This window comes from Sander lucioperca, chromosome 12 (assembly GCF_008315115.2).
Source record: "Sander lucioperca isolate FBNREF2018 chromosome 12, SLUC_FBN_1.2, whole genome shotgun sequence".
Lineage (NCBI taxonomy): Eukaryota > Metazoa > Chordata > Actinopteri > Perciformes > Percidae > Sander > Sander lucioperca.
Window position 1 is genome coordinate 35162 of NC_050184.1, and position 16876 is coordinate 52037.

General features: G+C 41.7%; 1 protein-coding gene across 1 annotated transcript; it reads right to left on the reverse strand.

Moving 5' to 3' along the window:
• Positions 1-3294: 3294 nt before the first annotated feature.
• LOC116039204 (chromobox protein homolog 1-like) lies at positions 3295-11143 on the reverse strand. The gene is made up of 4 exons (XM_036008040.1): positions 11078-11143; positions 6047-6252; positions 3603-3778; positions 3295-3356 (listed from the first exon to the last, which is right to left on the reverse strand). Exons 1-4 carry the CDS (start codon positions 11093-11095, stop codon positions 3295-3297), a joined length of 462 nt encoding a protein of 153 aa, XP_035863933.1. The 5' UTR covers positions 11096-11143.
• Positions 11144-16876: the final 5733 nt, after the last annotated feature.

Below are 16876 nucleotides of genomic sequence, written 5' to 3' on the forward strand. Positions count from 1 at the left end.
CATTACACAAAAAATTCAATGTGGTTGTCCAGGCTGGTGAACAATAACATCCTCAATCTGCTGGTGATCAGCTGGTGAGTGGGTGCTGGTAGCATCCCCTCACCAGCATCCCAGCATCCTGCTGGTCACCAGCATGGGATGCTGGGATGTTGGCACCAGCATCCCAGCATCCCAGCACCAAAACACAACATGTGCTGGTCTATGCTCGTTTTTCCAGCAGGGAACGCTCTCAGCATCTGGACTTTACACATTTTACCTCTTAAGTTTCCCCATTCGAATGAATGTTCAAAACAAAGTCATTTACGCACTCGCTTCAGTTTTACTTTCAGTTAGAAATTCCATGTTAACTTTAAAATAACACAAACCTTTCATACATTCTGGGCATTTTTCATTCTTTAAATCTCATTCAGACCTTTTTTCAGACATTAATGTGATGTCAAAGTAAAGGTAAAGTTGTTCTGGTTGCAGACATGTTACTATGGAAGCCATCGGGCTCTGTAGTGTGACATGAGGTGTAAACGTAGTAAAGATATTCATTTTAAAGTGGCCATATTATGCTCATTTTCAGGATCATAATTGTAGTTTGAGGTTGTACCAGAATAGGTTTACTGGTTTAATTTTCAAAAAACAACCATATTTATATATTTAACATATTTTTTGTTGTACCTCACATTGCTGCAGCTCCTCTTTTCACCCTGTGTTCAGGTCTCTGTTTTAGCTACAGATGAGACATCTCAACTTCTGTAAGATCTTTGTTGTCAGTCGCACATGCTCAGCTAGCTAAGGTTTACATGAGGTAGCTAGCTGTTTCTCCAACTTCGGCCTGTACAAGGCAGGATTAGCCGGGAGACTTCTTCTAAATGAGGGCACACTTTCAACTTTGCGTGGAATACCTGCAGACAGGGACGTCTAAGTAGTTCTATTCAATTTATTTTGTAGATTAGGGTGAATTTGTGTGTGTTGTAGCAGTGTTTTGCCATTGAGAACGGGCTAGTTACAAGAAAGCCGTATCTCACTCTAAACAGCATGGATGGTTTTTTCTTCAAAGTTTGTATGCGTGTGAAGCACCAGAGACACAAAATACACCCCAAATCCCAGAACAAGTGATTTTTTCATATATGGGCACTTTAAAACCAATAGGTATAGTGTGGATGTAGCCTAAGTATCATGATAGTAGCATGTTAATAGTGTTAGGTAACCCCCCCAGGCTTACAGAAATGGTTTGTTATCAAGTTACCAAATGGCTCAATTACATGAAATCAACGTTTGTTAACGCAGCCCAGTCTCATGGCAGTTCATGAAATGGTCACGTTATTGAATCTATCGATTTGTGTACTGAACACGTTAATGTCGTTATTTCGTGTGGTGACCACAAATTTTAAAGTAATGTATTTTCAATGGGAAACATGATCACAGAACGATTACGGTAGCGAGTATTATCGATGAGGCGAATATACGCGCAGGGAGTTTGGTCGGGGGGGTGGATGGGTCAAACAACACGGGACTTTCACCCCGGAGACCGGGATCGTACCCCGTGTGATGCAGTTCCTTTCCCCGTTCTTCTTTTCCTAACCACAACCGTCCCGTTGTTGTGGCTGGCGTGTGGCATTTCATTTCCCCGTTGTTGCGTGCCACAGAGACCGCGGATCGTGTCCCTGCGCCCAGGGATCTGTTTAGATTTCAAATATAGGCAGTGTTGCGAAAATCGTTGCCAATTGACAATTTTCTTCAAGTTGAGTTGAGAGGCTCCATAAAGTGATGCGACAGCCAGCTAGCGCCTGCTGGGGCCGCTAGCTCGTTGCTCGACCAGTCACGCTCGGGGACCCCGCTGTAAGCTGGAGGTCTCTCAGACCGTCTCGGAAATAAGAGGCTTTTATTTCACCGTTGACAGATCGTTTGTTTAACTATCACAACACATGTCCATCATAAGATTAACGGGAACCTGTGGTTAACTGTTTTTTCGGAATTAAACTCCAAAAGCGTGCCCGGTGTACACACACACGGCCACAGCAGGCAGAGGCGGGGGGGGGGAGAGATACCCGTTTCTCTTCCGGAGACTTGTTTAAATTATGACATAGGTTATATTCATTAGATGTTGTATTTAGTTCATACTTCTTTTTGGTGTATTCATGTTCTGATTTATTAGAAGTTGAGTTTCAGCCTGTATGATAAATGAACAGTTGTACATAAAGTGGTAACATGCTGACATGTTATGTAGAATAAAAGAGAGACACCAACCTTTATTATTATAATTGCTAATTTCCATCTGTTGTCCCTGGGCATATACAGTGCACTACAATAATATAGAAATGATGATTCCACATAACACTAATAGGAACACATAGGACACCCCAGTGCATAGGCCTACTTCTTTTTTTAATTTAAACTGACTTAAACTAATACACTAATAATAGTAGGGATCGTGTTCCACTCTTTTGAATAAGGGGTGTTTGAGCTAAACCATAAACAATCAAATTAAAGCTCAATACGTTTTATTTTTCAATATGATTGCAATAGTTGTAACATTGTGAGGTTTTCTCCGGAGATTGTTTAAATATAAAGTGGTTATATTGTTGTGGTTTTTATTTCTAGCTGTTATTTTGGAGCCCTGCAGGTAGCCTCTGTGCTGGGGGTGTTGAGCAATAACAGGAAGAACGCATCGTCTCAAACTGTTAACAGTGTTTTCTGTGCTTGTGAACTTGCGAGTTCATTCTTTCAAGAACAACCAGCAAGAACGTTCTCCCCAAGAACACAAGTCCGTTCTTTGCATTCTTGAGATTGAGAAACAGCCATGATGTGTCTCTCTCTCTCTCTCTCATGGGTGGGCCAAATTCTCTGGGCGGGCAAAGCAGAGAAAGAGGTAACTTTTCCCCTTATGACCTCATAAAGGGAAGATTCCAGATCGGCCCATCTGAGCTTTCATTTTCTCAAAGGCAGAGCAGGATACCCAGGGCTCGGTTTACACCTATCACCATTTCTAGCCACTGGGGGACCATAGGCAGGCTGGGGGAACTCATATTAATGTTAAAAACCTCATAAAGTGAAATGTTCATGCCATGGGACCTTTAACAACTGGTATCTACCGGACCAAATAGTAATGCGGATTTCGGTGCCTCATTTCGGTGCTACTGAAATGCCAGCCCTGCCCTCTGATGCTCCGAAACGGACGTTAGAGGCAACAGAAGCATCAGTGCATGTGACGCTAGTTAACATCATACACTTGGCAGCAGGTAACGTTAGCCTACCGTGAGCTAGCAGCTGGATTAAACACTGTTAAAATGCTGAGAGCTAATGTTAAACGGTGTGACTGTATTTCTCTGTAGAGGATTCCAACACCGAGACGTAACAGTCCACAGCTGTCGTCGGAAAAACAACACAGACGACCATCAATTAACTGGTGAAATAAGTTATTGTTATAAGTTGACTGTTATTACATTTTTAATAAATCATTTAATTTTGACCATATGGCCTTAGCAATAAACAAGCCGTTCTTAAATGTCGTTTTTTATTTTTTTAAAGTAACGGTTCAGGCACCGGCACCGTTTTAAAAGTATGGTTTTAGCACCGGTATCGGAAAAAACCCAAACGATATCCAACCCTACTCACCTCCTCCTTCTTCCTCTTGCTCCCTCGCTCCTCTAAGTCTCCCGAGGTCTCACTGACACCTTTCCTCTTGCCCTCCTTCTTCTTCTCCTCCTTCTCCTTGTGTTTCTGCATGTACTCGGTGATAAGGTCGGGGCAGTCCAGGTTGTCTTGTGGCTCCCATGTGTTATCCTCACTGGAAAGGTGAGCGCAGACAGAAGAAAATCTCATCAGTCTTTATTTTTAGGTAATACATTCTCACTCTAATTGCTAATTTGTATTATTCCTTTTTTCTATTGCCATTTTGTAAGGTTATTTGTGGGTCTGCAACTTAGTGTCAAAATACCAAACCTTCAACTTTGAGGGCTGTAGGATATATTTTGTGGAAAATGTGTGTAGAGATCATGAATGGCTTCGTTCGCTGATCTTCCTGACTACCTGGGAGAGAGAGCCATCTGACCTGATAAGTTTGAAAGGGAGTTGCTCTTCCTGAGTATCTGTGAGAGGACTATCTGACCTACATGAAAGGGAGCACCGGACCGGGAAGGTAATTGAGCCGATTAAAAAGACTCTCAGATCGGGAGGAGCGGAGAACAAAGGCAACTGTGTAAGATGTATTTTGCAATAACTGAAAGGTAAGATTCAGGTCATAGGGTGAACTTGGCTCTCATCACTCTTAGGTCTGCAGAAAAGATAAGACACACAGATGTTTCAGCAATATGAACATCATAAAACATTTCAATTTGTAGATCCAAGACAGAACGAACTTTTGGCCTTGGAGTGGGGAGAGTCGATGTATTTCATCTATGGTGCGACATCGCGGAAGGGGCCAAAAGGAGAGGACCGGACAGCAGAGCCAAGATGACCTGGACTACTGCAACAACACCTCCAAGGACGGGCAAGGAGGATGGGCAAAATGTATAAAGTGTGAGAGTTTGAGATAGCGGCCATCAGATGTCTGACGGGACTCTTGTCTGTTTGCTAGGAGAGAGGAATAGACTTGTCTTGAAGATATCTGATCCGTGTACACGCTTGTAATTGCAATATCATTTCACTAAAGCTTGTTACTTTTGAATCCAGCGAATCCTGAGTTTTAATTCTGATCTACCAGTCAACGGACACTAAAGATTTAAAGGTGTGAGGTGTAGTGACCTTAAGTGGAGTCAGATTACATCTGGCCTTTTTGGGCCAGACTAGAAATGGTAAAACGGTCACATTTTAAACCTTCAGGGCATGATACAATGCCAAAATGTATGCTGTAGATTATTTGCAATTTGTAAATGAACAAGTTAAAATATATATATATATATATATATATATATATCACTCACCTAAAGGATTATTAGGAACACCATATTAATACCGTGTTTGACCCTATCCTATCAATATGGGCCAACATTTCTAAAGAATGCTTCCAGCACCTTGTTGAATCAATGACACAAAGAATGAAGGCTGTTCTGAAAGGGACCCCCCCCCACACCATTACACCACCCCCACCACCAGCCTGCCCAGTGGTAACAAGGCAGGACGGATCCATGTTCTCATTCTGTTTACACCAAATTCTGACTCCACCATCTGAATGTCTCAACAGAAATCGTGACTCATCAGACCAGGCAACATTTTTACAGTCTTCAACTGTCCAATTTTGGTGAGCTCGTGCAAACTGTAGCCTCATTTTCCTATTTTTAGTGGAGATGAGTGGTACCCAGTGGGGTCTTCTGCTGGTGTAGCCCATCCCCCTCAAGGTTGTGCGTGTTGTAGCTTCACAAATGCTTTGCTGCATACCTTCGGTTGTAACGAGTGGTTATTTGAGTCAAAGTTGATCTTCTATCAGCTGGAATCAGTCGGCCCATTCTCCTCTGACCTCTAGCATCAACAAGGCATTTTGGCCCCCCAGGACTGCAACATACTGGATGTTTTTCCTTTTTCAGACCATTCTTTGTAAACCCTAGAAATGGTTGTGCATGAAAATCCCAGTAACTGAGCAGACTGAAATACTCAGACCAGCCCGTCTGGCACCAACAACCATGCCACGCTCAGAGTTGCTTAGATCACCTTTCTTTCCCATTCGGACATTCAGTTTGGAGCTCAGGAGATTGTTTAGACCTGGACCACACCCCTAAATGCATTGAAGCAGCTGCCATGTGATTGGTTGATTAGATCATGTCATTAACGTGAAATTTAACAGGTGTTCCTAATAATCCTTTAGGTGAGTGTATATAGCACTTTTCAAAGTCATCCGCTTTTATTTTGGTGAAAGTAACTCAAAATGAACGCAAAGTAGTGTAAAGCATTACAATTCAGAGACAGTAATATATAACTAATTACTCTCAAATGACAGTAACTAGTAATCAATAATGTATTACATTTTGGAAGTAACTTGCCCAACACTGTATATATACAGTATATATGACTTTCAGGACCAAGAACACCAAGTATTAATATTATATACTTACATACTTACTCTGAGAACCCCTTCCATTTCAGCAGAAACTCTACTCTTCCCTTCACCACTCTACGGTCCAAAACCTTCTCCACCACATACTCCTCCTCTTCCTCCTCCTCCTCTGCTGCTGCTGCAGGACGTGCTGCAGGCTGCTCCTCCTCCTCCTCCGCCTTCTTGCTCTTCTTTCCTGCTCCAGTCGCCAGCTTGACGTCTGCTGAGGGCTCCTTTGGTAGACCCAAGGGGGAAACATGCAGAGATAATGATACAAGGGTTAGAAGAACTAATGGGAGGTGGGAGTGAATTATAGTTCACCATGTTTTACTATATTAAAATATTCTGTTTGAATGGAGAAAATGCAAGGGCTGATGACGTGACCAATCCATAGGACTTCAGAGTGTGAAGTATCTCCTGCATTAAAACTGAAATAACTACTAAAATGTAAGCCACAAATATCATTAACTGGAGCTACAAGCTACAGCACAGTAGCCTCAATCAACAACAGTTCATTTACCAGAAAATCTCCAGATGTTCCTCTCCTTGCAAAATTCAGTTCGTTTCTGGAAACAACAACAAACTTTGAGCTAGCGAGCTACACGCTGAAAATGGAAAGTTTTGAAAAACGATTTGATCGTGCAACAAGGCAGGCCTGGTTGGTTCTTTCTGGGAATAATTGTAAAGATTTACAAAGAATATGTGTAAAGGTAGACATAGATGAGTAGTCGTGAGCAGGTGTAAACACACTATGTATGTGAGTACTGTCGATGGCAAAAAAAACGAGCCGAATCGGTGCTAGCAAGACGGAGCTGCTGCAGCTAATGCCCAGAGTTCACTGAGCTAAAACGGCAGTTATGGGGGCATTAAAGGGATACTTCACAGATTTAGCATTAAGCTTTGTATCAGCAGAAACACGGTAGTATTTTTGAATGACCGTGCTTCCCCCCCTCATGTCCCCCTGAGAGGGGAGATCTCTGGATTTTGGGTCTGGAAAAATTTATACCGATGACGCAAATATCATCATTTTACGTCATCGGTATACATTTTTCCAGAGGCAAAGGACTACAGCCAGTACTTCCGCATAGCCCATAGGGGGTTGGACGTCGTTTTTTTACGGAGAATGCCGAGGTAAAAATGAGTGTCAGCCATCTTGAATCATCGCTTAGCTTCTCAGCAGAAACAGATTTATTCATCCCAAAGGAAATTTTAGAACAATTATGTGCATACAAACTACCGCACACATGTACCACCGGGATACATTGCTAGCCGGTAAGGGGACATCCTCAGTGGTATGCGGAAAGCGGGACGAGGGAGTTGGAGCTAGGTGGAAGCTAACGCTAGCCAGCCACCTGTGCCAGGCTTCGCCTGCTACGGAGACCAGCACATCAGCCTGCGGTGTCGCTCCATGCTGTTAACCGGTAAAGGGGTATCTTCAGCGGTGAGACGTGGAGGATGTCCCTAGCCCATACACAGGAGTATGAGCTAGGTGGAAAGCTAACGCCAGCCGGCCACCTGTCCCATCAATCCTGCTTGCAAGTGTCTCTTTGGACAACAAACTGGACTACATCCAACTTCAACGAAACTCCCAACGCGAGTTCAGAGACTGCTGTGTTTTTGTTGTTGTGGAAACATGGCTGAACAACAGTGCTGCTCTGTCACCGGGTAAGACTAGCTAGCTAGTGGAGGTGGGCTTTGTTAACACGGACTGGTGCAGAAATGGGGTGCTTGTATCCAACTAACTGCTAACCGCTGGTGGAGTTTGTGACTGTTAGATGAAACCATTCTACATTCCACGCAAATGTACGGCTGTGTTTATACTCGGCGTGACGAAATTCAAACTGTAAATATACTCGAATTAAGGCGAAAATGAAGCTAACTAGCCGCTAACTGTACACATAGGGTTGGAGGGACAGTCGCAGCTAATGAAACCCCTAATGTTCACAAAAAATCATTAAATTGAAATCGGACACCATTGTTAGCTTTATAAGACCTTGGGGTATATGTTATGTAAGTGGCGTGACGAAATTCAAACTGTAAATACACGAAAGTTATGCCGAAAGTGTAGCAACAATCTTTTCCCATAGGATTAAATGGGACACAGCCTAGTTTGCAGCTCAGGAGCTCTGCGGAGCTCCGAGCCCCAGTAGTCCAGTAGCCGAGAACTGGTGACTTTCACTGGGTATGGAGGTTGCCGCTTTCTCGTCAGACTGTGTGGAGCTCCTAAAGTCCGACACGTCTTACCAAATTTGCAATTATCCATCAATTTTCGTAAAACGGCCCATATTTGAGCTTTACATAGTTGATTTCTCGCTTAAAAAAGTATCAGAAGTGAATTTAATAACGAAATAGCCCAACAAACAATGTATAACTTTGCAGTGTCTGAAAAATGAGACCTGCTGTCTCGTCTCTAATGTGTTTTACAGCCTACCAAGCGCTAATGCTAGTATGTGTTAGCTGAACTTTACGGAGCATATAATGTGTTTCATATGTCGTTTTTTTATATAATGTTGTTTTTATATATTTGAATTGTGTAACCACTTGAGCCACGGTGAAACGTTGTTTCGTGTATATGGTTGAAATGACAATAAAACACAGATGAATTGAGTTGACCGTCTGTCTGTCTGTCTGTCTGTCTGTCTGTCTGTCTGTCTGTCTGTCTGTCAGCGGTAGGCGTGGCTTGGGAGTGGACTCAGAGCAGCGAAGCAAGTGCATTCTGGGATTTGGTGTCTTTCATCCACATGAGCCAAAAACACATTTCCTGTCTTTTCTCGGCCTAGAAGGCACCAATTTCAATTTTTGTTTCACATTTATACTACATAAGTGACCCAATTTAAAGATATATTCAGCTTTCCAGCGGTGAAATATCCCTTTAACAGACACAACATGCAATTAAAATGTCTGTGCAACATGAACAGGCTCTTACCTGACAACAAGATGTGTTTTCATCTCAGACATCCTGCCGCTAGCTCGCCCTGCTAGCTGCCGTCCGGGAGTGTGTTCCAGGCTTCTGTGGTAATCATCACGCAGCAGTTCCGTGTGTATTTGTAGCTCATCTATTGTGTGTGACCTGGATCTGGCGTTGGTGAGTAGGAGTCTTTGCAGTGGCGAACTGTGTGGTAGTTTCCTTAGTTAGCGTTACTGAAGGCTAGCTCTAGCTCCATAGTTAGCTACGTTACTCCAAGCTTCTTCCCAGTTCCCTTGTGAACACCTCTGCTCTTCACTCTTCACACACTACGCTCCGATCTGCACACTGCTGTTTACCTTTTCCTGCTACAACTGAATTCCCACGGGACTTCAGTGCGGGACAGCTAGCCTTCTGTAACACTGTACAAGGCACAGGCATCATTTGGCCCGTTTCCATATAGTTACATAGTCACTGATATGGTCTCTTGGATTGTTGTCGGCCGTGGGAGGCGAGGAAGGCGGGGAGGGAGCAGAGGGTGCTGGACGGGCCTGCTAGCCCGGCTAAGGAAACTACCACACAGTTCGCCACTGCAAAGACTCCTACTCACCAACACCAGATCGTTCACACACAAAATGGATATATATATATATATTATATTATTATATATATGCTACAAATACACAGGGAACTGCTGCTTGTTGATTATCACTGAAGCCTGGCTGAACACACTCACTCATCCCAGACGCAGCTAGCAGCTAACAGGGTAGGTCAATTTAAACAATGTCGGAGTTGAAAACGCATCTTGTTTTTCATGTAAGGGCCCTGTTCATGTTTCACAGACATTTTAATTGTATTTTGTGTCTGTTAAAAGGCACAAAGACACTCTTTATATGATGACCCCCAAACTGCCGTTTTAGCTCACTGGGAGCTCTGGGCGTTAGCTGCAGCAGCTCCAGTTTGCTAGCACCGATTCGGCTCGGTTTATTTTGCTATCAACAGTACTCACATACGTATAGCGATCAAGATTAACGTAAAAATTGCACGGATTTCTCTTTTAAGGCCAATGAGGCAAAATCGTGATATAAAAATAAACAAAGATTAAGGAAAGCAGAAAAAATACTTTCAATAAAATAAACTGACTTGAGAGCCAAAACAATCACATAACACAAACATCCAACTGTTTCCTAACTGACCTTTAAACAAGTCACCACTCTGAGGACATCCAACAGACTACATCCTCCTCCTCAAGCTCTCTGTCTCACTGCTACTTTATATAGCCTGAAGCCCCGCCCCTAACACTGGAACATACCAACACAACAGTACAATGCAGGGGTGGCTCAGGTGAATAGACAGTAAATGTTCCTACAGCCAGAATTAGTGTATCTATGAAGCTAGACATTTACAGAATAGCATTTATATGATTCACATTCACATTAGACGAAGCCACCAGACATCTTGATGATCAAACTTTCCTTTAGAACAAAGAGAGCACATGCTGGTAAGACCAAGATTAAACGTTACCCTCTGTTACCTTTTAAACTCAGTAAATACACGTAGTTAACAGAAGACATGTGTTGCCTGGTTATTATAAACGGTCATGTTTGTGTAGAAGTAAATGGTCTATTCACCTGAATGGTCTTAAACAATCAGAATGCTGTATTGATAGTTGTAGCTATAGCATATAAATCACCGCAGTATTAGATGTTAAATGTGAACACAAGAAAGCTACGGGATTACTGTGAGGAATTTGATGATTGACTAGGTTAACAGATGATTTGACAACAGTGTGTGGTAATTAAAAAAATTATAATAAAGATATAGCCTACAGGCAACCTTTATACTCAGTATTTGAGAGATATGTTTAACATTACACCATTTTATATCTAACTGGGATGTTTTGGGACTGATTGTGGCAGGATTGCTGCAGACGAAGTAATGTTACACAGGGTGATACACTGGTAAGAGACAATGATGTTTAGCCATGTATGCAGCTAATTTAAATAGCTCACTTTACCGTGTGACAAACACACACACACACACACACACACACACACACACACACACACACACACACACACAGTAATTATACACAGTGGTACTGCTAGACTTCCTAAAGTAAAAATATGAATGTAAAAGAGAGGCAGACTGACCGTCAGGTGGAGATCCATCCTGGCTGCTTCAGAACAGTCTGACTCAGAGTCTCCACAGAGATCTAGGAGAGACTGATACACACACACACACACACACACACACACACACACAGAGAGAGCTTCATGTAAACATGGTTTATTTCTCAGCTGTAGGATGTAACTAAGTACTTTACTCAATTAGTAACGTAGGTAAAGTAGTGTACTTTACTTGAGTATCTCCATGTTCTGCTCCTGTCTACTTGTACTCCACTATATATCACAGGTTAATATCGTCCTTCTTACTCCAGTAACGTTACATTAGTCTGACAGCTTTAGTTACTTTACAGCTTTAGTTACTTCCATCCCCTACCTGTATCTCCAGATGTAGTAGTTAGTGTGGTACAAGTACTTTACTGCAGTAAAGGCTCTGAGTACACTCCCACCACTGTTAATTTACTCGGACTGAAAACTAACAGCAGACCATTAACAACAGCCGTTAGTGACGTTAGCTTAACAACGTGACCGTTAGCTTACTAACGTCGCCGTTAACTCTCATGTTTTCAGCCGTTAGAGTTCCACATTCTCAACCGTTAGCGACATGAAAATACCGTCTGAACGTTAACCAACATCTCAAACACTCTGACCGAGTTGCAGTGAACCGTTAAATGTGAATATACAGCTGTCGGTACACGATCCGTTCTGCCTGCACGATCCGTTCTGCACATGCGCAAAATGTTCGCGCATGCGCGGTTGTATGAGGATTTACGACACTGCACGATCTGTTCCACGTTTCCGGTCGACAGCCAAGCTAACGTTAGTTTAGCTAACAGCTAATTCGGCTAACTGCTAGCTGAGACAGCATGTAATAACTTTAAAAGACCCTCAAAATAAAACTTGAAAATAAACGTTGACATATATAACAAACACCTAACATATATAACAGCTGTTACGTTAGTTCTACTTTACTTGTGCTCATTTAAAATCCAATCACTCAATACTTGTCTTTATTGTTATTACTGTGAAGTCTTAATTTAGCTGTAGCCTGCTTTTCCCATTACGTTTGAGTTAACGTTATTTTAGACTGAATCTAGCTGTCAGCTAGCGGTTAGCCGAATTAGCTATTAGCTAAACTAACGTTAGCTTCCCGGTGGAGGCTAGCCATAGGCTAGCGTGGAACAGATCGTGCAGGTCGTATGGATACGTAAAACAGTATTATCTTGCGCATGTGCAGAACGGATCGTGCAGGCAGAACGGATCGTGTACCGACAACAGCGTTAAATGTCAAAGACTTACACTCGGACGTCTGCCATGTCTGTTTTCAAATATCCACGGCACCACGAGCGATCTGATTGGCCGCTTGACGATGACGTGCAGCACATTGAGCCAATCAGGAATAACTCTTGTCAAAAAACTTTATTGTTAATAGTTTCAGATCGACATTCACAGTAAGTATAAATAAAACAGAGCTGTGCACAGACAGTGACGACATTAAACATTTAAAACGAGTCAAGCTGTCCAAAAAATGTGGAAGAATCATCTAAGTCAGTTTTTTAAAATGTTTTTAAAGCTAAGAGGGAAACACAATATTTGAATTCGTCCACATTTTTGATTTCATGCAGCAGCATAAAGTCATAGTTTAGTATGTCGAAAAAGACAGTATAGTATGTTAGAAAAGTGATAAAAAGTGAGTTTTATTAATGTACGCTGTTCAAAGTGAACTGAAGGTAACCCTGTGCTCTGATTGGTTGGTTCTGATCTCAGATCTGGGCTGTGTATCAGATCAGAACACCAGAGGCAGTAATGCTGAAGCTGTTTACTGCAGAGAAAGAACCAGCGGTCCAGTAGAATGCAGGACACACCTTGTACCAGAACATTGTTGGACTGTTACAACACTATCACAGCTGCTAAAGTCTGACATCTCCAGACAACCACTAACATGTTTAACTCTGGTTGACAGTGTTGACTGCAAAGTAGATGAGGACACAATTCAAACATTTTTTAATTCACTTTTTGAGATAAACTTCTGACAAACACTAAATATCCAGATCAGACATGGGCAACTGTTGTTGTATAGTAGCCTAGACACACACACACACACACACACACACACACACATACATACACACACACACACACACACACACACACACACACACACACACACACACACACACACACACTCTCATACACACACAGACACACACTCTCACAGACACACACACTCACAGTTGGGTGGAGTTAATAAAAGTAAATTGGAAATATGTCCGTAATAATGAGAGCAATGTGTGTACCAAATTTCGCGAATATCAGATCAACTGTGTCCAAATTAAGGTCTTCCAATCATTACAGGACACTAAACAAGAATTAACCAAATCCCTCTAGTCTGGTATTGCTCACAGGTTTTCATTGTTTTGATTTGAGTTTGTGAGTATATTATAGGATGTCACAAATGTGGTCAAAGTCTAAAACTCATTAGGGGTCGCTATAGAGACACCATGTCACTCCCAAGCCCAAATGTGATATCAGATCAAAATATTAAAGCAGTGTTTCCTATACATAGGTTCTACTTGGACACACTGCCCAGGTAGATAAATCCATATTACATATTATTATTATTACTTAACACACACAGACCAGCTGCCTCCAGCCCCTTGTGATGACAGCGTCAACAACGTTACCCTTCAGACTCAGAGGCTATCATTAGTAGTAGCATGCTGCTGGTGGTCTTGACGTAGGATTAACTGTACTAATAAAACCGTAGAAACACCGCGACCACACCGCTGTAAAAGCTCCCTGAACAACAGTTATTGGGTCTGGGCGTTAATAATCTTTGTCTGACATTTTATATTCACTGTTTGTATTTTCTGTGACTGAATGCTATTTTTATCAGTGGTAGCAGACTTTTTCGTCCGGGCCAACACAGCGTCCCTCTTTCATTCTTCAACCAGCTTCTTGAAAAGGTTGACGTAGCGATGTTTGCTCATATCCAAAAACCTGTTGATATCCAAGTCTTTGATAATGTTTAAAACTAGCTGTTTCTCCTTCTCATTGGGTCTGTAGCGCTGCACACTGTCGGCTGGTTGGTTTGTGTACAGAAACCATAGCAACGCACAGAGCTGACGTAAGCCTGCGGTAAAAACCCTGATTGAGACGCATATTCTGAATACCCTGTATACATGTCCAAAGAATGGCTCTAAAACCTGAATCATAATAATATCCCACGTGTTAATCAGAAAAAGCCTTATTCTGAATATCCAACCAGAACATGCTGTTTACATAACCTCTATCAAATTCCTAATATTGTTATATTCGGAATAATAGTGGAATATTTGGTGTGCAGGTAAACGTACTCAATGATTCAATGGTTTTAAATGTCTTGGAATGTGGAAGAATTAAATGCAGGAGGAGCCCGGCCAAGAGTCCCCCCACAGAGCCCAGACCCTCCACGTACCAGAGCCTCCCAATCCCTGTGAAGTAGTTCCACAGCAGCGGATGAAGTGGCCCCCAGCAAGCAACCGGAGTGATTGGCAGCAGTTCAACAAGGATGTGTCCACTCTCATTCAAGCTACAGTCAAAGGAAATGCTGACAATCGACTCCAAACTATGGCCGCCATCATTGTCAGTTACGCTTCAGAAAGGTTCGGCCAGACAGAAAAAGGAAAAACTAAGACCACCACCTACATCATGAACCACAGGGCCACCAAAATACAATTTGTTCCAGCCCCCCTCCTACTGACAGACGCCCGTCAACCAAATCAACAGTGTGTGTGTGTGTGTGTGTGTGTGTGTGTGTGTGTGTGCGCGCGCGCTCAAAGTCTGATTAGCAAAGAGTATTAAAGATGAAATATATAACTTTTTCCTCATTAAAAAGTCTAACAACGACTTGACCACCAGACTCCATGTAAATAATCAGGACTTTTAGCGTGTATAGAGCCAGCATATTTCCACATATAAATGGGTGAATTAAGGGTTTATTTCAACCAAACTAGAGTGGTGATTGTTGGAACAGTGGAAAGATGAACCAAGATGACTTTTGATAGTTTTATTGTGTTTCTGTCCACTTTGAATGCAGTGTGTTTTACGATGATAAAAGTACTGATTATTTACATGGAGTCTGGTGGGTTTGGTGATGGTGATTTCGGGGCTGTTTCACGTTAAACTAAAAGGATCTTACTCTTTAACAGAAAGGTCTATCTCTGTAGGGATCCTTTCATGATGTTGTCAGACACTTAGAATAATAATCTGAGTCTGTCAGTGGGCATTTTTCGACATTTTTTCTAAGGTTTTCACACGTTTTTAGATGTTTTTTTAGTTTTCTTGCTTGCTTCTTCACTTAAAATGGAAATAGTCCAGTAAAGTGGCCAACATGTGCTGGAGTTAATGTACTTAGTCACCTTTCTGTAAGTTCCTGGTGTTCACATACTTCTGACCGCGTTGTGTTTATCTGCAGAGTTCTTAAGATTGATGAGCTGTGGTGAACCGGCCGACTTAATAATCAAACAATAATATGACAGTAAACACGTTTCACAACCTGTACTTGTGTTCAGAGTATCAGAAAGAGTAGAGTTGACTCTTACCTGCTGCTTCCTGTCTGTCAGAAAAGAACCATACCATCTAATAATGAAGGGTTCACCTCCATCTGTTGTCATTTACATAACAGTGTCTGAGGGAGAACACAGTTGAATGCAGAGCTGAAGTCCATGAATAATAATCAAACATAAGCTGATGGATGTTCAAGGTGCTTTAAGATAGAGTGTACAGTTGTGATTAAGGCATCGTCAGTCCCCCTGCCATTATTATAGGCAAATTGGTAAGAGTCCAAGAGATGCTGTACCTCGCTCCTTAAATGACCAACCATTATACGTTCTAATGATTTCATCACTATTGATGTCAGTGCTACTGCTCTATAATCATTATTATACTGTGGGCAGGCTTTTTTAGGAACAGGAATGACAACAGATGTCTTCCAAATAGTAGAGATGGTACATGTATCGACAGAGAGTTGGAATAGAGGGCTCCAAGCCTGAGTCAGATCATCCAAACATGTTTTCAGAATAAAAGGTGAAATACCATCATTAAAAACTGTGGTGACAGCATTAGGGTTAATTATTATTCTGTCCTGTAGTGGGTCACATGGTAATGACATAGACAGGTCTCTGCAGCAGGTCACATTACTTTCATAATCCAGGTCAGAACGTTTGTAAAAAATGTTGAGATCATTAGCCTTGTCCAAAACGTTCCACACATTCAGTTCCTTCTTTCCAGAGTTCATGTTAGTCAACTGAGTAACTGAGTACATTTACTCAAGTACTGTAATTAACTCAAGGTGATTGTACTTTACTTGAGTATTAAATATTGTGAACAGCATTTCTATAATTAAAATAACGTGGACATATAAGGAGAAATTACAAAATATAGATTAATTTAAAGCATTTTTATTTATTTTTCCACCGGACTTAATTAAAACAGAAATGTTGTCAGACACTTAGAATAATAATCTGAGTCTGTCAGTGGCAACAACAGAACTTTTAGTGGACATAAACGTTACCTTTTGTGTCTTTACTTTCAGTCTGAACAGACCTCAACAGATTTAAAACCACATTCAGTCACAGAAAATACAAACAGTGAATATGAAATGTCAAAGATTATTAAATGAAAAGTCCACAAAGGAAGAAAATATGATGTTAAACTACAAAACAACAATAACTGGAGAGCAGACAATTAAAAATGGCCAACTTCCAGTATGTCGGTAATGATGAGAGGAATGTTTGGACCAATTTTCGTGAATATCGAAACAACTATGTCCAAATTAAGGCCTTC